At 43.1% G+C, this 26,524-nt stretch overlaps 1 protein-coding gene across 2 annotated transcripts in view; it reads right to left on the bottom strand.

The window, feature by feature from the left end:
* The window catches only part of ARFGEF2 (ARF guanine nucleotide exchange factor 2), an 82,137-nt gene extending 57,695 nt beyond the window's left edge, over positions 1 to 24,442 (bottom strand). Inside the window, exons 1-5 of one of the 2 annotated variants that reach the window (XM_039864545.1) lie at positions 24,143 to 24,442; positions 9,287 to 9,317; positions 8,525 to 8,648; positions 1,340 to 1,486; positions 41 to 220 (exon numbers count right to left, since the gene is read on the bottom strand). In XM_039864545.1, the coding sequence (XP_039720479.1) occupies positions 41 to 220; positions 1,340 to 1,486; positions 8,525 to 8,648; positions 9,287 to 9,317; positions 24,143 to 24,263 (603 nt within the window). In that variant the 5' untranslated portion in view covers positions 24,264 to 24,442. The remainder of the gene's footprint in view (positions 1 to 40; positions 221 to 1,339; positions 1,487 to 8,524; positions 8,649 to 9,286; positions 9,318 to 24,142) is intronic. The other variant, XM_039864546.1, reaches the window with a different exon arrangement.
* Positions 24,443 to 26,524: the final 2,082 nt, after the last annotated feature.

The raw sequence follows: 26,524 nt of genomic DNA, 5'->3' as shown, positions 1-26,524 counted from the left end.
GTCCTCCTGCCCCCAGCAGCTGATGACTGCCACCACTCACCACTTGGTTTTCCATGCGCATGAAAATGACATTCAGCATCTGAGTAAGGGTAGCCTTGGCAGTGGTTTGATTGATGAGATTTTTGCTGGCCAAATAGATATTGTAACATGTCCTAACCGTCTGTAGGATAGTGCCCTCGTGAATTTCAATGTGTGGAGACGTCACCGCAGTCAGAAGAGCCTAAAACAAAAATCCGAAACCTTCACCTTCATGAACACCCACCTCCCCACCTATCCTCGCACAGCCAAACTTTTCTACAGGATTTGACTTTGTTTTTGTTTGGTTTGGTTTGATAAATTTTAAGAAGGTGGCTTTGCAAACTAAACTGGATTAGTATCAAGAGATGACTCACTATTGCTCTAAGTTTAAAAGCAATTATTAACTCCATCAAATCCAAATTATTTGAAGTAATTAAGCTTTCCATCAGCTTATTTTTTTTTTTTTTAGGTGAGGCAACCTTTGGTTGACCTCACAGATTGCAAGGACCTTGTCAGCTTACAATCCCTTATTTTTAAAATTTTTTACGCCTACAGCACCTGGTCTTCCTAGGTGGTCTCCCATCCAAGTACTAACCAGACCCGACCCTGCTTAGCTTCCAAGATGAGACAGGATAGGACTTGTTCAGCAGCATGGCCATAGACAGCTTACTTTTTAAAAAGCCAAAAACATACACTCCTTTCAAGAGTGTATGTCTTCTATATTAACCATAAAATATACATGTTTCGATGGTAGGGTCAGTTTCCCAGTTCCTGGTGGGTTTTCAAGGGAACTTTAGGAAAGGTACAGCTAACACAGAGCCATCCCTCACAAAGCTAACATGTTCAGTACTTAAGATGAGAAATGTTGGCTATACCCACCCTGATCCTGTTCTCCCACAAGCCCCATGCCAAACCGTTCCTGGCAGCAGAAATGGAACAGGGAAATGGAGTCGGGGGATAAGAGGACAAGGGCAAGTTGGTGATAAGAGTATCAATAGGAACCAGCTGAGAAACAGCAGACTGGGAATCCAGAATTTCAAGGGGAAAGACCAGAGGACTTCAAGCTGATTTAATTCATAAGCAATTTACATTGCTATTAGCGGAACTGTTACTCTGAAAACACACCTGGTTCCACTCTTCTTGTCTTAGGCCACGCTAATAAATTCTGACACTTTACAAAAGATCTAAGTGATGCTTACATTCTTCTGTTCCATCTCAGCACCACCTGAGACAACTAACATATGGTAAATCAGACATCCAAACTCTCAAAGGGGACTAGTTTCTAATTTAAAATCCAGACCAGGCAAACAAACGGAAATACCTTAATTATTTGTAACTGAACTCCTTCATCAGTCTGAGGGCCCTGAAAACAATTGCAAATGGTTTCAACGATCCTGTCAATCAGCCGTTTCCCAGGAGCTCCACTGTCCAGGGCGTTGCCAGTGATGTGCCCATATGCGATGAGTTTCTAAACACAGAAAGGACAGAGATGAGAAGTTTCTGCTTGCTGGGGACTGAGGCTGCCCACTGCAGCAAATGACAAGCATGACCTTTAACTCCTAGTTCCCACAGATCCCTCTGCTCCTCGGGGCAGGGTGAGTACAGTCACCCTGAGATTGCAGCATTGGTTCTGTCTCCCCACAGCGGAGGAGCCCCATGATGGTGAGACAATATCCGATGGAAGAGGCAAGGTGTAGATCAGTCCCCAGTACACAACCATGTGTGAAAAATGGAAGGATTAAAAACAATACACAATAGAATTGAAAAGTAGTCAGTGGTTGTCTAGAGCTGGCGGGGTTAGAGGCAAACGGAGAGTGATTGCTGATAAAGTTTTTTTTTTTTTGAGGTGATTGTGGTGATAGTTGCAAAACTCTGCCAATATACAAAAATCAATGAATTGCACACTTTAAGTGGGTGAACTGTATACATGCGAATTATGTCTCAAGCTGTTAAAAAACCATATATGTATATTGTTTTCTTTAAATGGAAAGATAAATAAAAAACTAATGATAACATATTTTATTTGAGAAGGAACTAAGCAGCTGTGGGCAGGGGTGAGACTAAGACACTTAACATTACACTCTCATTCTTTCTGAATGTTGAATCATGTCGGTCTATTTTCTATTCTAAAAATTAAAGTAAAAACACTAACTGAATTTTGCACCTACATTATCAAACAGGTCATGACCCCCACGTGGCTGAAGAGATGAGTGGCTGCTTTTATGGCCATATCCTCATAATCAGGTAACAGATTGATTTGGACAGGGACTGCCTTTCAGAGGCAGCTTGCCTATGCCGCCTCACTGGTGACCTGGATTCCACCATGAAGAATCAGATTGCTGAAAGGGAGCTCAAAGGTCAGGGGGCAGGATGACTTCCAAACCTGGCTGAGATTCAGAATCACCTGAGGGAAAGCATTAAAAATACAGATTCTTGGACCTCAACCCAGACCTGCAGAACCAGAATTTCTGGAGTGGAGCCCAGGAATCAGTGTTTTCCTCCAAGCTATTCAGGCTATTTTGATGGTTGACCAGATAAAGGAAGCATTCATCTGACGTAACCCCTCTGGGATACAGGAATTCTGAGGCATCCTGCTTCCAAGGACTTAGCTAAGACACTTAAAAATGCTGTCCTGTTTCTTCTCCTTTTTGGTTTCTAGTTTGTCACATTTTTGCCTCTGCCATGCAAAGCTCCTGAGGTTATCTACAGTGCTGCCACCATTGTGGTACAAAGACCTGCCCCCCTGCAGAGGCCTGACACCAATTCTCAGTGGCTTTACCCCATCATAAGTTATGAAGGAGCCGCCATTCCATAAGCAGAAAGAAAAACATTAGGAGAGTGGCTGAGGGTAGAAATACGATACTGCTGGGGTGAGTGACTGAATGAGCAGGAGAGAGGCCTGCACATACTCTGCTGATCAAATCCAATCCCAGAGATCTCCAGACAGGGGTAGGGCAGGGGATGAAAGAACAAATCAAGATGCCTTTACATCGTCTCCTCTTATTGCTGCTGCACATGCAGGCTTGCTAAGAGGGCGGCACTAGCTAGCCGGTAATTGAGCTCTGATTTTTGACATTACTCCTTACTCTTAGCGGACTCAAGTCTGTTTTGAGACTGGGCGTGAGTGGGATGGCCTATGAACTCCTAAAATGTGAATACTGAAAAGCAGGCTCAACCAGGAAGGGCGCTGGTGCTCAGGAGAAGATAACTACCATGCCTGCTAGTGCTTCGATGAAACTTCCTGTGTGTGGCCTTTGGTGGAGCCACACATCTATGATCTCATATTGTATTCCTGGGAGTTGCATCTTTCTATAAGTCTACTGTAGCTGAACCAAGAAAGAAGGCATACACAGACTTCTACAGACTACGATTCCATGAAAGATTTTGAGGAAATGAGGAAGGCTGGTATCTATCAGACTGCAAAGGGATTTTGGAATGTAAAGAATTTCTTTGGGTTGAGTTTCATGGAAGTCTGTCACTGACCTGTGTTCCTGAACTATGAAATATGAATATATGAGCTAAGGAATAGTTTCTCTTGATAAACAAACAATTAACAAATACTGTGGACAGTAAACAAAAGTAAAAAAATAAAAATGAATGAAAATAGGCTCTACAGAACCAAACACTGATGCTGCAAAGCAAACATGGAGGTGAATTACTGCATGTTCAAATACAAAAACAGATTGGAAGTATTCTCCCCTCTACAGACTCCTTAAAGGACACATTACTCTTCAAATTGAAAAGGCTTTTAAGTTCTGATTTCACTCCCTCGTCTGTGTAGTGAGACAGGGCCAGCAGAAAGCAGAGTTCCTGAGCCTTGGGGTCTTTCCAGTTCTGTCTTCTCGCCCTTCCTTGTGCCAGCTATTTTTCTGGGTTCCAGGGTACAAGGGTGAGTAAGACAGTCCTTCTGCTCATAGGGTTTATATTCTCCAGAGGAGGAAGAGCAGATCAGAGCTAAAAGTCCTGATTGGGACCTATTGTGCAGAGGCCTGGTTTTTGACATTGCCCTGTATGATTTGTAGACATCTTGGAAAAAACAAGTTTTACCTCATTTTTGAAAAATAAAAATTATGTGTGTATATATAAGTATTTTTGTAAATGTACAGAAAAAAGCCTGGAACCGTATCTGAGGTCCAGCAGCATGAGTGTGCTTGGCAAGCTCCCTCAGGGATAAGTGAGTGAAGTGGGGAGCTACCGGCGGGTCTGAGCAGAGGATTAACATGATGTGATGCATTTCTAAAGGCTTCCCCTCGTTCCTGGGTGGAGAATAGGCTGGTGGGCAACAGGAGTGGAAGCAGGGGACCAGTGAGGCTACCTCAGATGTCCAGGAGGGAGATACTGGTGGCTTGGACTTTGGGGGCTGGGGGATAAGTGGAGGTGGTGATAGGGATGGAGAGTAGAAGTTCCCCCTTATTCCTTCCTGATATACTGAGGGGATGGGAAGAGGACAGAGGAGGGAGGCCCTTGGGAAGGTGGCTCACTGATACTTGAGTCCAAGGAGGCTGCATGCACAGGGATGTTCACTGTAACCCTATTTGTTAATGTCCTTCTATAGGGAAGGGATAGATAAAACAGTGGCATTCATATATGGGATATTCAAAAGGAATGTCCTATATTTGCCTGTAGCAATACAGCTAGATCTTAAAAAGACACTGCTGAATATAAAAAGCTGCAGACAAATTTGTACAAGTGATACTATTTATGTAACGAAATATAAAAAGAAAGAAAATCACACATCTAAAAATGAAACTGGGTTTGGGGCTAGTGGTCCAAGGGACTTCAGCCTTATCTGAAAAGTCTTAAAAAAGTTTCAACTAAGAATGCAGTCATGTAAAACTTATGTAATTACAAACGGATTTTTAAATATATGTGAAAAAAATTCAAAGTTTCCTACAAATGAGAAATAAAAGACAATGCTTGTGGTATATACGAGCAAGACCAGGGGTTTACTACAACCATCGCTGGGCTGTAAAAAGAAAATATCAGAACTCCGTTTCTATCTACTTTTTAATCTTATCCTTTTAAACGTCCTATTTTCATATGTTTTATATTATGTATAATAACAGTACTACATATATATGATCTTACAATTGAAAAAGCATGAATATGTTGAGAGGATATTCTTAAAAGCATTTTGTTATTGATACGTGCCTGGAGAAATCTGGAGATCACTCACTAGCTTAGACAAGACCAAGCTCTAATACTCCTCTCCTCAGTCCCAGCCTTGTGGCGAACCAGGTGCTGAAGAAGAGAACACCCAGCACCTTTACCATTTGCTAGAAGCGAGCAGAGGGGAAGACTAGGCTTCTTCCCATGGGGAGCGGAAACTGAGCAACCTTGCTCACGCAAACCCAGAAGCACCTGTACTATCCCTTCACTGCTCCAAGATCAAAGATGCCGCCTTTAAATGCAGAATGTGGATGTGTCTGCAATGGGCTCCAATCCCGCCCAAACCAGCCATTACCCCTAGATGCTGGCCTTTCATTTCCAAGACAGAAGTTACCTCACCCACACTAGGAAGTCGGTCAAACAGGTTTTGCAAGGATTACCACCAAGAGGAAATAAAATTTTCATTCATTATTCCAGGGAGCACCCAGCCACTTTCTATGTCATAAAAAGGACGGCTCATTTTATGTTTTGTATACCAACCCACGAAATCCCAGTGTACCTACTAAATCACGGAGAACTTCTGTTCTTAAAAAAAAGAGCTAACCATACGTCATAAACCTCAAGACAATTTACAACTCAAATCAAACATCAATGTTTCCATTAGAAATCATGCACATACAGAGTTCCAGAAACAGACTATTTCTAGGAAAACAGAGCATATTCTTAAAGAGGCCAGAACTACAGGGTAATAGTTAAGAGTGGGGGTTGGCAACCCTCTACTACATACTAATATTTAGACTTTGCAGTTCATATAGTCTCTGTTCTACCTACTCAGCCACAGTAGCAGGAAAGCAGCCATAGATAATATATGAACGAACGGGTATGGCTGTTGCTATGGACGGAACATTTTTGTTTCGCCTGATTCCTATGTTGAAGCCATAACCCCAATGTGATGGTGTTAGGAGTTGCGGCCTTTGGGAAGTTTAGATGAGGTCATGAGGGTGGGCTGTCAGGTGGGATTAGTGCCCTATAATACGAAGAGACACCAGATAGCTAGTGTGCTTTCTCCACCCAGCGAGGACACAGTGAGAATTTGGCTATCTACAAACCAGGAAGAGGGCTCTCACCAGGAAATGAATCAGCTGATGCCTTGATCTTGGACTCCTCGGTTACCAGAACTGTGGGAAATAAATCTCTTGTTTAAGCCACGCAGCCTGTGGTATTTACTATATTAGCCCAAGTAGATTAGGACACCTGTGTTCCAATAAAACTTTATTTACAAAAGCAGGTGGCAGGCCAGATTTGCTCCATGGCTATAGTTCAAGGACTCCTGGTTAAGAACACAAACATGGGGTGAGGAAGTCCTAGACACCCACTCAATTCCATCACTTCCTGACCAGGGGAACTTGGCTGGGCTGGTCACTATTCTGTAAGCCTCAGTTTCCTCGATTCTGAAATAAGGATGAGAGTAAGTACCCCGGAGGGTTGCTGGGAAGATTAAACTTGATGACATGGATAAGGCAGTTGGCACAGGGTCCAGCATAGGCTGAGTGCTCAATACATGTTAGCCACTGTTCTTAGTATGTCAGGAACGTTAAACCAGCACCAGCTTCAAAACTAAACCTTAACATGAGGAGAAAACAATTAAATTAAATGTATGCCAAATTTTCTCAGAAAATGTTTTACAGCAACAAATATTTTAAAATAGAAGTAGGATGTGAGCCTGTCATTTAAAAATTTTTGGCTCATTATAAGTTTCACAGAGGACAATCTGTACAGAATTACACTGAATGAAAAAATGACTTTTCATTTGGAAGAGTGGCTTCTGTGAAGAAACTGTCATCAATTTTCAAGTATAGATATATCAAAGAAGAGAGATTATTAGAGTAAATATTAGACTGGAGATGCCAAAAATGTGGCATGCCCACCGCCACTTGGCAGTCCTGTGCTTCAGCAGACATAACCAATCAACCACGGCACTTTCTCAAGAAACCTAGATGAGGCTTCATATAGCTGTTTAACACAGCTTCTAAGCAATCGTAATAAAGAATCTATTCACTATTCCTGTTCTAGAAATTTCAGATAAATTGAGGATCTCTTCAATCAATTTTTAAAAATGTATCACTGATGTAGGCTGCCCACTGGGGTTAAGAATAAATATTCTTTGAGGTAACCAGAAACCTCAGGAGTAAGATCCTAAGGAAAAATACAGAAATGCTGGACCAGGAATTAAAAAATCCGAATTGTAGGCCTATTTCCATCTCCTACTGTCTGTCTGCCACTGGATACGTCACCGTAACTTCTCCACTCCTGATTCCTCATCAGTAAAAGGTAATTCATAATAAGGTTACTGGTGGTCTAAATACAGTCTCTCCTCCTTGTTCACAGATTTTGTATTTGCAAATGTGCCCACTCACTAAAATTTATTTGTAAGCCGAAAATCAATATTTGTGGTGTTTTGCGGTCATTTGCAGACATGTGCAGAGCAGTGAAAAATCTGCATCATCTGATGCACAGGTTCCCAGCTGAGATAAAACAAGGAGACACTCTACTTTCTTGTCTCAGCTCTCATACTGTAAAGCAGTGTCCTTTTTGTGGTCTATTTATTGCTATGTTTTTTGCATTTTTGTCCTTTTCGTCAGTGATTTTGCCCCCAAGCTGAAGGGCTGTCTAGTGCAAGAAGGCAATGAAAAATTACGTGTTAGGTAAGTTTTTTTCTTTATGGAGAAATTATGTGTATTAGATAAATTTTGTTCAGGCATGTGTTATAATGCTGTTGACTCTGAGTTCAATGTTAATCAATCAATAATACATATTAAATGAAGTATCTTTAAACAGAAACACACCAAGAACAGTTACATTTGATCAGCTGACAAACGTGTTGAGACCAGAAGCTTGAAGGACCCTAGCCTTGTATTTCCCCTAGAAACAATGGTTCAGAATTCACTAAATCAGTGTTTGCAACAGCTTTACAGAACATTACTACACATAATGAGATTTAATTATATCTATTTTTCTACTTGATTTAGAGAATTTTAATGCCATCAAAAAAGAGGCTGAATAAAAATACCTTATTGCCCACACGTGGGAAATATTCCAATTAATGCTAATGGTTTCATTTAGAAAAACATACATAAGAGACATCGACAAAATATTTCTAGGAAAACAAATTCTTTTTTTAGCTAAAGAGGTCAGTCCCCTCTTCTTTTCCTGCCTCATGAGACCTCTGTAAAGAAGCTGAAATGCTCCTTTTTCCATCACTCCGCAGAGTATTCTGAGTAGTGGGGGGGTGGGGGAAGGGGGCCCAGGGGGGATCACAAGCATAGCTCCTACGAAAGGATCACCTGTGACCTGCAGAGACACCCTACCCTTTATACCATAAGTTTAAATGTGGTACCTGCAAGCAGTCGAGGGACGTGCTGACCACCCGTGGGGACTTGGACTGGCAAGCCAGCTCAAATGGAAGGAAATACTTGTCAGCTTCAATGAAGTTTGCCTTTGGAGGTGCAGCAGCGCCAAGCCTAGGAAAAAAGCAGGAGGGCCAGAGAGAGGAAATAAAATAACCAAAAGCTTGCTTTCCCTACACCTCACTCTAACTTCCCATCCCATTTGCAATCATTTAATTAAAAGCGCCTGCAAACTGTCTGTGGGGCTAAACAATGAAAAGTTAACATATGCATTAGGACAAAACACTAAAGTGCCACATGCAGACAGCGAGGTCTCTGATCAGCAAGCTGGACTGAATCTTGACACCAGCCACGTCAGAGTTCTATTTCTGAAACGTGACTAACTGGCTTCATTACTGTGACAATGAGGAGCTGTCTCTCATGGGACAAGCTGTCCTCCTGCTTAAGGAAGCACGACATACAAGAGACAAGAGTTTTGCCTCTTCTGTCAGGAAAAGGTACAACAGCATTAACTTTATCTTCCTCATCCTTTCCTCCAAATACAGTTACTGAGCCGGTAATCTGCTCACCTAGCATCAGTTCAGACACATAGAATTCTGTAATGTGCCCAGCACTGGACCGGCACGGTGGGGCAGGGGGTGGGAGGAGGTGTGTGCTACCCAAGCATCTGAAATATGAGAAAACGTGGAGAAAGGGCCACTGCCTGACCCCTTAAAACTGCATTTCGGCAAGGAGAAAGTGCCCCAGCTTACCTCTGCTTTTCTATTTCTGCTTTAATTTCATCTGTGAGGAAGAAAGAAAGGCCTGTTAGGAGTACGCAATATTTATACAAAAGAAAACTTGACTAAAAGATATTCAAAAACTATTAAAAAGAATGTTTATAAGATTTTAAAGTATAGAAATGTTGATACGAGATGATAAAAAATGATTATAATAGCTAACATATAGCAGTTACTATGTGCTAGGCACCGTTCTAAGTACTTTACATGTTTTAACTTGTTTCATCCTCACTACAGTCCCGCGAGGTAGGCACCATCTTCACCTTATACAGAGCAGCACTTCTCAACCTCGGCACTGCAGGATGCTTTGCAGCATCTCTGGTCTGTACCCATTCAATGCCAGCAGCACTGCCCCACGGCCCTGCAGTCTTGAAAACCAAAAATGTCTCCAGACATTGTCAAGTGCCTCCTGGGGCAAAACTGCCTCTGTTGAGAATCTCTATTTAGATGAGGAAACCAAGGCACAGTAAGGTTAGGTACCTTGTGTTCTGTTTCCTATCAGGAGCTGGGGAACCAGAATTGGAACCCAAGCATTTTGGCTTCACAGTCCACATTTTAGCGACTCCCCTATTCTGCAAAATGTTAAGGACAGCGATCACAATAGCATCGTAATAAAATAACATCTCAATCTCAACTGTGTGAAAATATGCATAGAAATCTAGAAACAAATATAATATTGAAAGTTGTCTAAGTAATGGGATGATTTTTTTCTTTTTTCACATATTCTATGCGAAGCATATTTACTTTCTTTTTCTACACAGCAAATGCTTTTTTAAAAATTGTGGTAAATATAAAATAAAATTTACCATCTTAACCATTTTTAAGTACATGGTTCAGGGGCATTAAGTACATTCATGTGTGCTAAGGCAATATAATTTTTATGAATTAAAATGAACTTAAAAATCTTTATCACGGAGGTTACGACTAGCAATTAAGGTTATGGAAATAAAGTGTCATTATTCAGAAATCACAACCCCAAAGAGACAGTCTTATTGTGCCACTGAAGCAACAGAACACCTATCTGAACAGGCAGAATTCCCCCACACCCACTTGTTCAAATGTGTGTCTAAATGTTAGGCTCAATGTACTTCCCAAGCAGGCCAGGGAAGCAGGTCTGCCCCAAATGCCATGTATCCAGGTAATCTCCAAAAAACCAGCCTTCTCTACATGATCTCTTGAGAGCCAGTGGTTTGGATATGGCAACCCCAGAACACAGATCTGGAAGTTACAAATTTCCTTTTCTTGGATTCTATTCTAGACTGAACTTTAGGATGTGAAAACTGAATACCTGGACTCACCAGAGGTGGCAAATTCTAACCTTCAAGCCAGTCTTTCAAAGTCTTCGTACTACACACAGAAAATAGGAAAGAAACACCCAGATAATGAATACCAAGCATTTTGTTCATGGACCATTCGGCCTGTGACACATGGGTTTTTATTTAGTTATTTATTTTTATTTTTTATGGTGACAGTAGTTAACGAAATCCAGTAAGTTTCAGCTGTGTATTTTAACAGTAAGGCATATATATATTTACATTGTGTGTTCACCTCCCATAGATTTCTTTCTGTCACCACATATTTGACCCCTTTTACTCCACCTACCTCCCCTCTCCCCGCTACCCTCTGGTAACCACTAGTCCATTGTCCATGTCCACGAGTCTCTGTTTGTTTGTCCTGTTCGTCTGTTGCTTTGAGGTTTATATCCCACATATAAGTGATATCATGCGGTGTTCAACATTTTCTGTCTGGCTTATTTCGCTTAGCATGATTATCTCAAGGTCTATCCATGTTGTTGCAAATGGCAGTATTTCATCTCTTATGGCTGAGTAATATTCCATTGTATGCATGTACCACAGCTGCTTTATCCAATCATTTATCATGGGACACTTCGCTTGCTTCCATGTCCTGGCCGCTGTGGATAATGCTGCTATAAACATTGGTGTGCAAGTATCTTTTCAGATATGAGTTTTTAAGTCTTTGGGGTAAATAGCCAGTAGAGAGATTGCTGGATCATATGGTAGATCAATTCTTAGTTTTTTGAGGAACCTCCATACTGTCTTCCATAGTGGCTGTACCAATTTGCAGTCCCACCAGCAGTGTATGAGGGTTCCTTTTTCTCCACATCTTCTCCAACATTTGTTATTACTTGTCCTGTTGATAACAGCTATTCTAACAGGTGTGAGATGGTATCTCATTGTGGTGTGGATTTGCATTTCCCTAATAGCTAGCAATGTTGAGCATCTTTTCATATGTTTGTTGGCCATTTGTATGTCTTCTTAGAAGAAGTGTCTGTTCAGGTCCTCTATCCATTTTTTGATTGGATTGTTTGTGTGTGTTTTTTGTTGTTGTTGTTATTGAGTTGTATAGTTTGGATATTATCAGAGACATTGCTTGGAAATATATTTTCCCATGCAGATGGTCATCGCTTTACCTTGTTGATGGTTTCTTTTGCTGTGCAGAAGCTTTTTAGTTTGATGTAGTCCCATTCATTTATTTTTGCTTTTACTTGCCCTGCCTTTGAGGTCAAATTCGTAAAATCCCCTTTAAGTTCAAGGTCCATAAATTTAGTTCCTATGTTTTCTTCTATGCATTTTATTGTTTCAGGTCTTATATTCAGGTCCATAATCCATTTTGAGTTAATTTTGGTGTGTGGTGATAGATAACAGTGTAGTTTCATTCTTTTGCAGGTGGCTTTCCGGTTTTCCCAGGACCATTTATTGAAGAGGGCTTTCCTTTCTCCACTGTGTTTTTGGCTTTTTTGTCAAAAATTATTTGCCCACATAAACATGGGTTTATTTCTGGACTCTCGATTCTGTTTCTCTGGTCTGTGTATCTGTTTTTCTGCCAATAGCATGTCATTTTGATTATTGTCACTTGGTAGTATAATTTGAAGTCAGGCAGAGTAAGGCCTCTAGCCTTTCTTTTTTCTCAGGATGGCTTTGATAATTTGGGGTCTTCTGTGCTTCCATACAAATCTGATGATTTTTGACACATGGTTTGTTAAAGAGAGCTTGGTGGCCTGGTTCCTGCCTTTCACAGACAAGAATCCATAAGGAAGTAGTTCTGGCTTCCTCTAGCTGAGGGCCCCAGGCTGTGGGAGTAGCCCAGGAAATCCAGCCCATAAGGCTGGTAGCTAAGCTCTCAGCTTTTAGAAATCTATATCCATAATGTCAAGGCTCTGCTTAGTGGTAAAATCACCCGTCACTGTGTGACATGCCAGAGGGGCACTGCTGCCCAAATCCAAAAGTACGGTTTCCTTCCAATTATGGTTATCCTGTTAGAGTTAAGCTTAGATGTTAAATGAATCTGAAGCAATCAGACCTTTGCTAGATGACCTCTACACTTAAAACAATCTGTTCTGGAATGCCACTGGTGCCAACTCACCAATCTGCGAATCAGTCACCAGGACCACCACTGACTAGGGCGCCCCCAGGATGATAAAAGCAAGTGCAGGGGTTATATGCTCAAAGGCCTATGGGAGCCAGGCAGGGAGCCTCAAGGAGAGACACGGGAGGGTGTGAGACATTAAAGGCAGGGAGAGTCCCCTCCCCGCACAACAGGCAAAGGGTGCAGCAGCACCTCAGCCCCAGCTGACTGGTACCTCTAGAGACCCTGAGCCTAGAGGTACCAGCTGTTCTGATTTTTCCAGAGGTCAAAATCACTGGCTGTATAAAAGTAACTGCAGAGGATAAAAAAAGGTTTTTAAGGACTATGATCAGTACTATGAGGACGAAATATCCGATTTTTGTACAAGCTAGATGTTACTTGGCCAAAGAATAACTAAGGAGCCAGAGGGCCAGAGTTCAAGGCCAAACTCCTCTAAATTTTACAGATGAAAAACAAGACCCAGAGAGGTTAGAAGGTAGTAAGTGGTAAAGTGGGGACTTGCACCCAGAAAACTGGGCTCCAGAACCCGTGTTAACAACCTCTTGGGTACCTTGACTCTCAAATAAGCACGCAGAATTACTCTGCACACTATAAATGCAGAACAGTATAAATATTGGTTCTGCTATCACTAAGACAAACTGTGAATGCCACAAAGCACCGGTGTCTATACAACTCTGTGAGCCCCATCTGGCCTGCGGGAGGCTATTTATAAGCCGGTCTGGAATCCCCTCTTTTGGCCAGCTGCAGGACCACAGTGCAGGTGCGCCCTGGGTTTCCAATGAGAATGAACAAGGGCCAGAGTGACGTGCAGCATCGGCAGTGAGTTTAGAGCAGGGCTCTCCACAGTGCGCAGGATAGAGGAGACGACTAGGCGGCCACTGCACGAGGCCAAGCCACTGTGGCTGCAAACTGTGTGTTCACAGATTTTCTTTAGTTTTATTAATTTATACTTAAGTATTACCACAAGAATTAGGACTTTTTGCATTCTCTGAGCCACCTTTTTAAAGAAAAAACGTGAAAAATCTTCTCCGCTCAGCCCAGCAGGGGTCCAGGTGATGGGAAGCCCAGGGAGAGAAGGGGGTGTGGCCTGAGCAGCCCTACCTTAAAACAGATCACTGGCTGCTGTTTTGAGGATAAAGAGGAGGGTGGCCACAACAGAGGCAGAGAAGCCAATCAGGAGGCTACTGCTAATAACCCAGCAAGCAATAATGGGGGCTTGGACCAGGGTGGAGGCTGTGGGAGTAGAGAGAAGTACCAGTCTGAACCCCATGAAAGTGCCATTTTTACGGTCAAATATTAGGAGTTTCATATGACCTAACAGTTGGATTCTGGATGTGTCTAGATAATACAATATTTTTTCCATTAAAAAGAGGCAGAAAAGACAAATGGAAAAGGTGTGTGGCAGAAAGCTTGACACAGCCTGGTATTGTGGAAAGAAAAGAAATAGGTTTGTGATTGAGGCAGAACTAGGTTCAAGTCCTGGCATGGACATCTATTAGCTGAATGATGCTGCTGGGTTATTAAACCTCCCTGAGTCTGGATTTCCTACTCTCAAAGATGAAGATGGTAAAAGGCAGCCCACAGTGCTCCAGAGACTGTGACTTGGCAGCAGGGTACAGGTAATTCTCTTGACAACACAGTGTCTGGCATACAGCAGGTGGTCAATAAATGTTGGTTCTCTTGTTCTCATCTTAAAACAGGAGTCAGCAACAGTGCAAAATCTTTAGTGCCCCTGGTGAACCAAACGAAACCAAAGAAGACAAGGAGTGGAACCCGAATCATCATCATAACAACTGACATACAGTAGGGGCAGGGGCCCATTCAGTCCTCGCCACAACCCACCGAGATGAGCGCTCTCTTCCGTAACTGTTATACAAGTGAGGAATCGGAGCACAGAGAGCTGAAGTCACCTGCCCACAGTCACAGGCAGGAAGCGCCACTGTGAAGTCAGGATTCACACCCAGGCTAGCTGCCCAGAGCGGGCACTCCAGAACCCCTCGACGAGGAGGAGGAGGAGGAGGAGGATGGAAGAAGGAAGAGGAGCAGATGGTGGGGCACATCTGCTCAGTTTACTGCTTTCCCAACTGCTCACTGGGCAATCAGCAGCAATAAACCAGCAGGCTGGAAAGCGGGAGACCTGAGCGGGGTGGGGCAGCTTCAGCTGAAAAGCCACACTGTCTTCCTGGGAAATCCTTTCTGGGCGTCACTGCCATCCACGAACCTCTCGGGTCACATCTCCACATTCATCAGCGACTCTGGCACCAGGTCACATTCTCTGCTCCATTCCCAAGCTCAGTCCAACAATGACCTTCACAATCCTCCACAATGCTATTACTGGTCAGGTCCCCCAAAGTCTAACAATGCCTCTTCGAACCATCACCTCTCTTTGCACATCTGACCTGCCACACTCCTCTCTTCCATGCTGCCTTCGATTCCTTTACCAGTCCCTTCAGTGACCTCCTCCTCTACTCCTGGTGTGGCTGGTCACACCATGAATCTTGGACCCATGTGAAAACATGGCACTTCCAGCTCCTTTCTGCTCTCTGCCCCCGACTGCTCCCAGCAGGGCCTCTCTTTGGCCCGTCAGACTTTGACAAGGCTCATACGTCAGCTTTCCTCTTTTTTCACTTTCCAGGACAGACCACATTAGCAGAATTGTTCAGAATGACAGGCAACCAACAGTCTTGACTTCTGGCAAAATCCCAAACTTAGATTACACTACCTTTCGACCTGTCTCTACCTATTAACCAGACCTCTAATAAAAGGCCAAGTTGGTAGGTCTCTAAAGCCATAATCACCATCCACAAAAGGAACCCTAAATACTGCCGCTTAAGCCCGTCTTCTCTACCTCCTGCAATGGCCACTGAACATTTCTCTGCTCTCCTCAAATACCCATCTCTCCCTCCTAATCAGCACCATTCCTCTGTACTCACCACCGATGGAGGAGCCCCCTGCTTCACATGGAGATCAGAAGCTGCCACAAGGAGACACTCAACTTTCTGTTAGGGAATCTATGAAACAACATGCTTCTATTCCCGCCCTCCACTCTCCTGCTAGAAGACAGCTGGTGTCCAATCCCTTCAGCTCTGTCGTCACCCACCCGTACCTGCCTTCACAGGAACCTTGAGCTCTCTGGACCATGTAGAATCTCATCACTTCCACCAGGCCACCACCATCATCTCCCACCTGGACCACCATAACTGCCTCTTACCCTCCTTCCACCTAACATTTTTTCTCCTCACAGCAACCAGAGAGATTTCCTTAGAATGTAAATCAGATTCCATCTGCTCAAACCAGATTATCCGCAAACCTTATAATATATATCTGATTATATCTGCTCCTCTGCTCAAAACTCTCCTCTGGCATCTCATCTCACTCTGAGTAAAATCCAAAATCTTGACCCTGGCCTCCAAGCCTTTTTAAGGTCCCCCGCTAGTCCTCTGATCTCACTTTTTGCCACCTGCCTCTGGCTTACCCATTGGACGTTTCTGTTACAGGGCCTTTGCGCTTGCTTTTCCTGCTGCCTAGAATGGCCTCCCTCACTTCTTTCAGATCACTGTTCAAATGCTACCTCTTCAGAGTCCTTCCCTCACACCTACAACTGTCATCCCTACCTGTCATCATTCTGTATCTCCTTATCTGCTTTATTTTTTCACTATACTCTTATTTTTCTAATCTTTCTTCACAGTATTTACTACCCTTGACATATATAAGTTCATTTATTATCTGTCTTTCTCAGTAAAATATAAACTTTGTAACAAGAGATTTCTGTCTGTTCTCTTCGCTGTTGAATTCCTAGCACCTAGGAATTCCCAGGCATGGAGGAGGCTCTGAATATTTGTTGATTAAACAGTGCTATCTCTTTCCTGCATTATTAACTTCTACCTCAGTTGGCTCCCTTCTCAATGATATTTAAACAAGTTTAAGTCTCTTCTACCTTTAAATAAAGAGGAAAAAAAACCTAAAACAATAAACCTTCCCTGACCCATCCCTCTTCCTCTCCTTCACACCACAGCCAAACTCTGGGAAGGAGTTGTCTGTGCTCCTTGTCTATTTCTCACCTCCCACTCATGCCTCAACCTACTGCAGCCTGGCTTTGCCTTCATTGCACCACCAAAACAGCTCAAGCTAAGGTCACCAATGACCCACATGTATCTCAATCTGATAGGCATTTTTCCAGTTTCTATCTCACTTGACCTCCCTGCAGCATTTGACCTTACTGACCTTGCTGTCCTTGAAATGTTCTCTACTCTGGTTTCATAAGCACGCATTCTTCTTGTGGGCCCTCTGACTCTGCCTGGCCCATCTCTTCTTCATTTCCTTTGCAGACTCAGCCTCCTCTGCCCAGTCAGAGCAGGCTGGGGCTCCTCAGGCCCATGCCGAGGCTCCCCTGTCTTTCCTTCTCTGTACACTCTCCTTCCAGGTCATCTCATCCTTACCTACACATTCGATTCCCACCTAGACTATGATGATTCCCAAATCTCGATTTCCAGCCCAGGCCTGTCTTAAGAAAATCAGGCTCATTTACCTATCCACTTCCTACTCCACCTGTCTAATTGGATGCTCAAAGGCAGGTGATACTCAACATATCTAAGTCCCAACTCGGATCGACTCCTTCCCACTAACTCTCCCTAGATGGTTTTCCCACACTCCTCCCATCTCAAACAACAGCACCAACATCCACCCAGTTGGGGGAGTCAGAAACTCAATAGTCGGTCTTACCAACCCTCTTTCTCACGTTCTTACCCAATCCATCACCAGGTTTTGTTGGCTTTACCTTCTAAACCAGTGGGAAATTCTTCCATTTTGCTCTATGTCTACTGTCACCACTCTTAAGTCCAGGCCACCAACATCTCTCATCTAGATGATAGCAATCCCTCTCGACTCCCTCTACGATGTTCGGAATACAATGGCCCAAGGGATCTTTCCAAAATATAAACCTGGTCACCCCATCACCTTCCTCCCCACTTGGAACTCTTCAGTGTTGTCTCACTGCTTTTGGTCTAACAGTCAAACTCCTCACCATGACCTCCAAGGCCCTGCGTGGTGGAGCCCTGGCCCACTTCTCCTACCTTATGCCCAAACCCTCTTCCCCTGACTTTTTCTTTCAAATTAAAAAAAATATATTTTTTGAGATAATAGTAAATTCGCATGCAGGTGCATCTTTTCATTTCCTTAACAGCTGTGCTCCTTGCTGCCACAGGAGTCAGTTCACGGTACTAATCACATGTCCTTTCCTATGCTGCCAAAACGCCTCTCATCCCCAAGCTACTTCATTCTTATTCATCATTCTGATCTCAAGACTTCCTCGGGGAAGTTTTCCTGCACCCCTGTGTTCAACCCCCTTTCAGGACCTCGTTTCTGGTTACTCTCCTTCATAGGACCCAGAGGACAGGATCACCCTTCCTCCCCATCAGCTGCAAACTCCGGAAGAACTGGGTCCTTGCTTGTTTTGTTTCCCTTGCATCATGACATCAGGTGTGACGCCCAAATAAGCATCTTCTGAATGAATGTCAACCTGTTTTAGTCAACAAACAAATGAACTACATAAAGAATAAATATGCACTGATCACTCCCGAGGACTGAAGGAACTTTTAAGAATTTTATGTCCTAGCACGAGAAGGCTAAAACCTAATAAAATACCTAATAAAAAAGCTAAAAGACTCATTTACAACCAAGACAGTAAACCAAAAGAAGCTCTTTATAGGAAGACTCCAGGAATGAATTAATAAGCATAAAATTCTTTTCTAAGATACCCTGCTGTTAAGAAAGTCAAGTATTTTCCTGGCAGGCCCCTAAGCCTGGTGAAAATGGTGAGAACTAAATACAGTGTTGCGCTATTTATATGAGGCTCCATGTACTTGCTGATTAAGCTCATGTTTTTCACAAGTTCCCTCTTTTCCATAAAGAATGGTCTTACTGTTTTCCCCAGCACAGCCTACAAAGTCTCCCCTGAGATTTACAAGATTTACAGGACACAGCTCTAAATCCATCCAACCACATGAATCACTGGTGTCGAATGTCAGAGCAAAAAGGTCCATAAACCAAGGAACAGGGGAGACAGAGAAGAGCAAGCATTCAGTTCTTTCTCCTTCAAATATGGCACGCCAACACACCTGAATTTTAGGTCATCTGTTCGATGCCTGGTACTGTGTCAGTTACTTTACTGCACTAGTTCACTTAACCTTTACAATAATCTTGTGACAGGTATTACCACCTTTATCATCTCAGGAAACTGAGGCTCAAAGAAGCTATATTATTAGCCCAGGTTCACAGTACTAATCAATAAACAAAGTTTCAAACTCAGATCTCAATGAACTTTCTGCCAATCCAATGAGTAAATGCTTCTCGATAACCAAAATCCAATTTTTAGATGCTGCTTCTAGACAGATGACTTCCCCCTGAAGAACCATCACAAAGCTTTTCAACAAAATGTTAATCTGTCAGGGTCCCGAGTCCCGTTACTTCTCAAAACTTTTATAATCTGCGGCACTTGTAAACAAAATCAAAATCGAAGTACTAGAACTTGCTAAAATGAGATTTTATTCCGTCCTTCAATTTAAAGCCTTACTTTATTTGCTATGTCAAGTTAGGGATATTTTCGATATTTTTCAAATTCTGCACTTAGGTTCATCCTAATGGTGAGAATAGTTAACTTGTACACATCAAAATTAGAACAACATCATATGGCAGAAAAAGCAATTTACCATATATCATAGGGATGTGTAAATGCTGAATTTTTTTTTTTTTTAGGCAAAGTTACCCTTGGTTGACCTCACAGATTGCAAGGACCTTGTCAATTTACAATCCCTAATTTTTTTTTTTAAACTTTTTATGCCTACAGCACCTGATATGCTGAATGTTTTTTGCACATTTATATAACTAAGATTTATGAATGCACTCCTTTAATTGTCCCCTTCCCAATGACATGTAAATAAATTCAAATCTTTTCTACCTTAAAAAACAAAACAAAACAAAACCCTCCCATGATCCACAACTCCTCCTCCCCTTCACACCACAGCCAAACTCTGGGATAGAGTTGTCTGTGCTCCCTGTCTATTTCCTCACCTCCCACTCATGCCTCGACCCACTCCCGTCTGGTTTCCACCTGCATCATGCCACCAAAACAGCTCAAGCTAAGATCACCAAAGATCCATATGTCTCTAAATCCCATATATTGAACTGTTAAGAGCATCGAATCTAAAAATGAATTTTATGATTTATATGTCAGGATAGAGTGTGTTGTGGCTGTTTCCCATCTGGCTGTGCAGATGTGGGTGAGTTGCTCTCTGAGCCTCGGTTTCCTGCTGCCTGCTGTATCCCAAAATGGACACTAATTACATGTCGCAACTCCAGAATTAATAAGAGGGAGTTTACTGTTGATGAAGAGAGATGTTATAAATCAGAAAAACCTAATAACTCAAATGAAGCTTATGGGAACCCAGCTCTTTACCCTCATTTCTGTCTTCCAGTTAGTCCTTAAAGTAAATCAAAGACATATTCAGTAAAAAGCTGGAGGGAAAAAGCTGTGATCTTTTTCACTAGAGGCTTTCAAGTACATCTCAAAATTCCACTATAGAAAATATGGTCTCTATACTTACTGAATGGTTTACTTACTAAAACGTCATTGCATAAAAACTTCACTGAAGTATGACTGTTTAAAGGCTCCATTGAGTATTTCATATACAATATAAGAGCTTGTATATGTTGGAGCAATATAGCATGGTAGTAACGGTTAAGAGCTTGGGCTCTCGTGCCAGACTGCCCATGTTCACACCCTGGCTTCACTGCTTACTGGCTGAGTTATGCTGTCCAACTTCTCTGGGCCTCGATGCGGATAACAACAAGAACTAAACTGCATGTAAAGCATATGGCACTGTGCCTGGAACATAAGAAATGCTCAGTACAGGAGAGATATCATACAGCTATTACACATGTGATTTAAAAAAGTCACTCAACTGGGTGATTTCATTAATGATAATGTAGATTCAGCAACTGTAATAAATGAACCACTCCGGTGAGGGATATGGATAACAGGAGAGGCTGTGCACGGCCGTGTGCTAATTCTCTGTACCTTTGTGTAATTTTGCTGTAAATCTAAAAACTGCTCTAAAAAATAAACTCTATTTTTTACAAGTCACTCAATTTCATATGAAAAACATAAGTATGATGACTATTCTTTTCATATTTCTTGATAATGACCAAGAATAATGATGGCTAGCAATTAGAGCATTTAACATTTACTCAACCCTTTGTGCATATTAAATTACTAAGTAAGATACTGCATCTCCTATCTTACGTATATGAAAAAAGTGTTGTTAGGACAATTCAGTTAACATTTTTCAGATTTTGAGACAAATTTTTCAATATAAAAACACTCAGATTATCTTGCCAAGTCTCAAAACTCCATGTAGTTTTAGAGCAGAAATGTAAGTTAAGGAGTGATTATGGGAGAAAATGGCTCTTAAATATGACAGTTATGAAAGAGAAATTTATTAACATACTTATGTTCCCAAACAGAAGGCTGAAAGCTTCAAGCTTACTAACACATAAAGCTACCTTAACAAAGTAAAGAGCCACAATGTCCTTAGGGCGATGAATACTCTCCAAGGCTCTTTTGATTTCTCCAGATAAAGGCTGGAAGGACACAATCTCTAACTGGGCAGTTTCTATCTATGCATTTGGAATTTAGTGCAGATGAAGCCCTGAGATTACTCCAAACCTTTTCCATCTTGATCATCACTATTTTTACAAGGGACAGTATCCCTTGTCTTGAATGAACTTAGCAAGTTAACACTCCAGTAAACATCTTTTAGTCGTGTAATTAAATTCTTATTTATTACATCTACAAACCAAATAGAGCAATAAGTCATTCCTGAATGAGGGATCAATGTAAGTTAAGAACGTCAAACCAGAGCACAGAGTTTCTGTGGTTTGTCACAGCTTAAAATAATAAAAAATAAATAAAAGCAGCAAGCCTTTACAAAGTACCTACTACATGCCAAGTTCTTTGCACATGGCAACTAACTTTATAATAACCCCATGAGGAAGGTAGAAGATCTGTCCAAGATCACAATGATAGCAACTGGAAGGCAAGGTATTTGAACCCGGGCAGTCTTGAGTTCAAAGCACTCACTCCAACTCCTACTATACAGCCGCTGCAGCTCTGATCCCCTCCAACATGCTAAAAATCATGGACACATATCATAGAAGCTGTTTCCTGTTAAGCGCTCTCTCATTCAAGCATTTCAACTTTTAGCAGTTATTTATAGTTCCTCTTTTCAAAATTAATGATAATCCACATATGATAATCTCTAAAATACCAGCCGCACTGCAACACTTCTTATACACGGGCTCATCTCAGCTGCTTATAGTGGACACAGGACTATGCCTTGAGATGCAGACTGAAATTTCATCAGGTACTTTGCTATATATTTTCCACTGTTTATAAGTAAAAGCAGTTATTTTTATTGATACACAATTACTCTCTTCAGCAAGATGGCCAGTTTAAATTAACACTATGCATAGGTTCTCTTGTAATAGTTCCCATTACTCAGTTTGATAATGATGAGCCACCATGTTCATTTGCTATTCATTTAACCTGTGGTCAAATTACTTCTTTTATAAGCTATATCTTACAATTCACTACTGAAACACTGAATGTGAATTCCACAATTTGAGTTGGAAAAATCTGAACTTCTGAACAGAGATATGATCCAAAAATATCTAATAAGCTCTCAATGTTATGGTCCTATATGACCCTATACAACAATTTGATAAGTTCCAACAATGTGATGTACAATTTGGTGAAAATTATATGTTAAGTTTTCTGAGGAATGAAAACTTTTCTGCCAAATAACTATTTTGAAACATCTGCAACTCTTAAAGTAACAACTGAGAGGCTAGAATCCAGGCAGATTTCAAAATGGAGTTTTAAGTACCAGGCTTTTGCCTATCTGCTTTGTAGTGCTTATCCAGCATTCCTGATAAAATAATATCCAACAGTACTCCTTGGTATTCTGAATAGAAGAGCTTTACAAATCTAAATCTCAGCAAATTCCTCCAAGATTATCTAAGCAACAACAACCTCTGTATCAATAGTTCTTGACTCCTGAGGGAATCTCAGATCCTTATGAGAATCTGAAGAAAGCCAAGGGCCTTCTCTCAGGAGAAATGCAAAGTTCACAAGCCCATTCCCAGGCCCTAAGAGACAAATCCCAGCATTGTGCCTTGCACCAAATGAAGGGAGAAAGGCCATGGCCAACTCTGCGACAGAAAATCAAACTTTCCATTTACTCAACTTGTTAGGGAAAACAGGTCTTTTTACAGATTCCAAACCAAAGGCATTGGGGTGATGAATTAACTTGAAGCTAGATGCAGTCAAATGTATTGATCCTCATCTCCTAGAACTATTTTTTCCCCAAAACTCTGCAAAGATACTTCTTGACTTTCAGTACTCAGCTCTGTCACCTTCTCAAAAAGGATTACTTTCTTGACACTCTATCAAAAGCAGTCCTCGGGCTTTCATTATCACATCTTGCTCTTTTATTTTCACAAAAGTATTTATTAGTATTCAAAAATGTCTCGTTAATCTCTTATTTACTTATTTTGTCTCCCTTATTAGAGTTAAGTTCCATACCCTCAGCGCCCATCGCAGTGCTTGGTACACAGTGGACATTTGATAAATATTTGTTGAATGAATGAAACTCAAAGATAGTTTAGATGTTGATGTTGGAACCAACTACTAAGATTTTAACTAGCTATGAGTTATCATTTTCTCTTTCCATAATCTGTGGGTCCATTCGATTAGCATGTATTATGTGCCAGGCACTGTTGTAGGTGCAGGGGATCCAGAAGTGAATAAAATAGACAAGTATTGCCCTGACAGACCCTCTATTTTAGTAGACCGCCCAGAGTCAGATACCCTGCACACTACAACACCTGGGAAGTATAGGATAACCCTCTACACTCCTTCCTTGAAGGAGTTATGGGAGATTCCCAAATAAGAGGAAAACATTCACCAATCCTGCACTTTCAAAGTAAGCCTCAGGGGTTTCTCTAAATCAGCTCTTCGCACCTGTCCTGCTCACATAGGGGAACCCCAGCAACCAAAATGCGGGTAAAGAAAAAACTTAGGGCAAGAACTACTGCCTCTGAGGGTGGTGAGGGGAGGAACCAGGAAACAAAACCGCAAAGAGTCGTGGCAAGCGCCCTGGGCTGGGTGGTTGGAGAGCCAGCCCTGGCTGCCACCAACTTGCTAGGTGACCTTGGGCCAGTCTCGAGGTGCCAGCGCATCAGTTCCCTCGGGGTAGAATAAGGAGGCTGGATGGGTGGGATTCGGGGCGGAGGGAGGTGGAGTCCAAGAGGCCGGGCTGAGGACGAGTGGGGTAACGGCCGACGTGGGGAGGCCGGCGCGGAGCCGGGCCGGAGTGGCTCACCCACCGAGCGCCACCTGGCAGGCCCTGCGTAGCTGGGAGTGCTGGGGCCGCTTCACCTCCTTGTCGGCTAAGATCTTCTCCAGGGCCCGGGACACGAACATGCTCTTGGTCTGGCTCTCCTGCATGGCCCTGGGCCAGCGGGGGCTGGGAGCCCCGCGGGCGGGCGGCACGAGCGAGCGGGCGAGCGAAGCTGCGGGCCCGGCGTCCCGGCCGGCACCGGCCGCGTCCGTCCGCACCGCCCCGTCAGGAAGCGACGCCGCGGCCCCACGGCGCCGCCATGTTGGAGCGCGTCACGTGACCACGTGACTGGCGGGGCCGCTACGGCCGCCGCGCGTCCATCGACCCCGTGATCTCCCGAGGGGCGGGGCCTACGTCAGGGAGCGAGTGGGGCCAATCGCGGAATCGGAAGATCCGATCGGCGCGGGAATCCGGAAATCCGTCAATCGCTCAGGCGCGATTCGACCGGCGATCGGCGATAATCCGCATCGCATAAATCGCTCAACACGCTCACTGCATCAGCTTCATCCGCATCGCGCTCGTCAAACATCCAGCATCCGCCAATCGCGCAGGGATGTTAGAAAGGAAGGGGAATGAAATGGAACAAGAAATAGTGTGGGGGGGTGAGGGGGAAGGAGAAAGGATGGCAAGAAAACACGGTGAGTGATGGAGAGAGAAAAGGAAAGGACGAGGTTAATGGGTGGGTGGAAAAGGAAGGTGAAGGGAAGGTGCAGAGGGAGAGAGGTGTATTCGTGCACACTCTCCGAAACAGGTTTTCTCCATGCCTGTCGGCAAGACATACACCGTCCACACAACCCTCCTGTCACTCTGACTACTGGCCACACAGTTCAGTGGACTTTTGTGTATCTAGTGCCATGTCTGTGCTCACTGCTGCCAGTAATAACGATGCCAAGTGCATCTCCCTCTGGAGTGTATCTTCTATTTTCATAAACCTGTGGTTCTTATAATGCAGTGCACTGGGGCAGAGGGTATTTGGGGGTGTCTGAGAGGAGAAGAAACAGAGATCGCCAGTGTCACAGAGACGCAAAGGAGTGTGAGAAGACAGATATTCTGGCCCCAGGTCACCTTCCTCTCCATCCTACTGCCAGTGATATCACAAGAGCACTGGTGATGTCCCCTGGACCCCTTTCCCTCACACTGCCCACTTCCCCCAAGGGGAGCCATAGCAATGCTGGGTTCACGCAAGGACATGTCTTTCTTGGAAGCCTCATGCAGGCATGCTTAAACATCTCAGGGGGCTCTGTCTGGCCATCCTGTCTGAAGTAGCCCCCTCTCTCCCTACTTGATGTGTTCCTGACCTTTTATACTCGTTGACTTGTTTGTTGTCTGAATGGGGTGTAGGCCACAGAGGGTCAGGTTGTATCCCTAGGGCCTGGTCCAGAGCCAGGTAGAATGTTCCATGGCCATAAATTCGATCACTGTAATGTGACTTTAGAACTCTTCCTGTTAAGAAGTGTCTCTCCAGTCCCGTGGACTAGTGACTCGCCTTGCCCAATAGAATGTAGTGGAAGTATGGTCCAGAGTCTAGGTATCAAGCGGCCTTGGATGCTCAAGAAGCACCTGGAAGAAAGAGTACATGGAGAGAGAGGCCCAGTCATTCCAGCTTTCCAAGCTGAGCCCAGTCCCATCAGCTGAACGGCAGCTGCTTGAGTAACCCTGGAGAGACCAGCCAAAGAACTGTCCGGCCAAGCCATAGAATAGCAGAAAACAGCAAATTGTTGTTGCTTTAAGCCACTGACTTTGGGGGTAGCTTGTTACACAGCAATAGGTCACTAAGATACCCCTCAGTCCTTACGTGTTGAATGAGTGAGTGAATGAGTGAATAAATGTGTGAAACTCAGGAAAGTGCAGTGCTACTGAGTAACAAAAGTTTCGAGACACCTCCTACCACGAGATCAGGCCATGTCACTCCGCTGCTGAAAATCCTACAGTGACTCCTCATTGCCCTTGGAATCGAGTTTAAGTGCAGGTTTGCCCCGCTATCCAAAAGCTGAGTGTTCCTGTGAAACCTTTTATGAGCTGAAATGGTGTAAGGCGAAGAAGCAATTACCATTAATTAATAAAATTTTGAGCATTCTCAAGTAACAACATCATGCTTTGTACACCTATCAATCCACTCGAGCAGCAGACTTTCCATTTTGCCCATTACCGGATGCCGACTAAAAAAATCCACTTCGCTATTAGCAGAATTAGTAGTAACTGACACAGCTTTCAAGATTCTTTCTCTCTGCGTGTGAATAGTATGAATGGTGGACACAGGCAAGTTCGACGCACGCGCAATGTCCTTAGTTTGTCCATCACCATCGAAATGCTTAATGAAGTCCAGTTTTACGCTGAGCATAACATCCTTACCAGCTCTCATAGGCTC

Source organism: Pteropus medius, unplaced genomic scaffold (genome assembly GCF_902729225.1).
Source record: "Pteropus medius unplaced genomic scaffold, Ma_sr-lr_union100, whole genome shotgun sequence".
Taxonomy (NCBI): Eukaryota; Metazoa; Chordata; class Mammalia; order Chiroptera; family Pteropodidae; genus Pteropus; species Pteropus medius.
The sequence above is the reverse complement of the archived record's forward strand: the minus strand, read 5'-3'. Positions and strand labels throughout refer to the sequence as shown.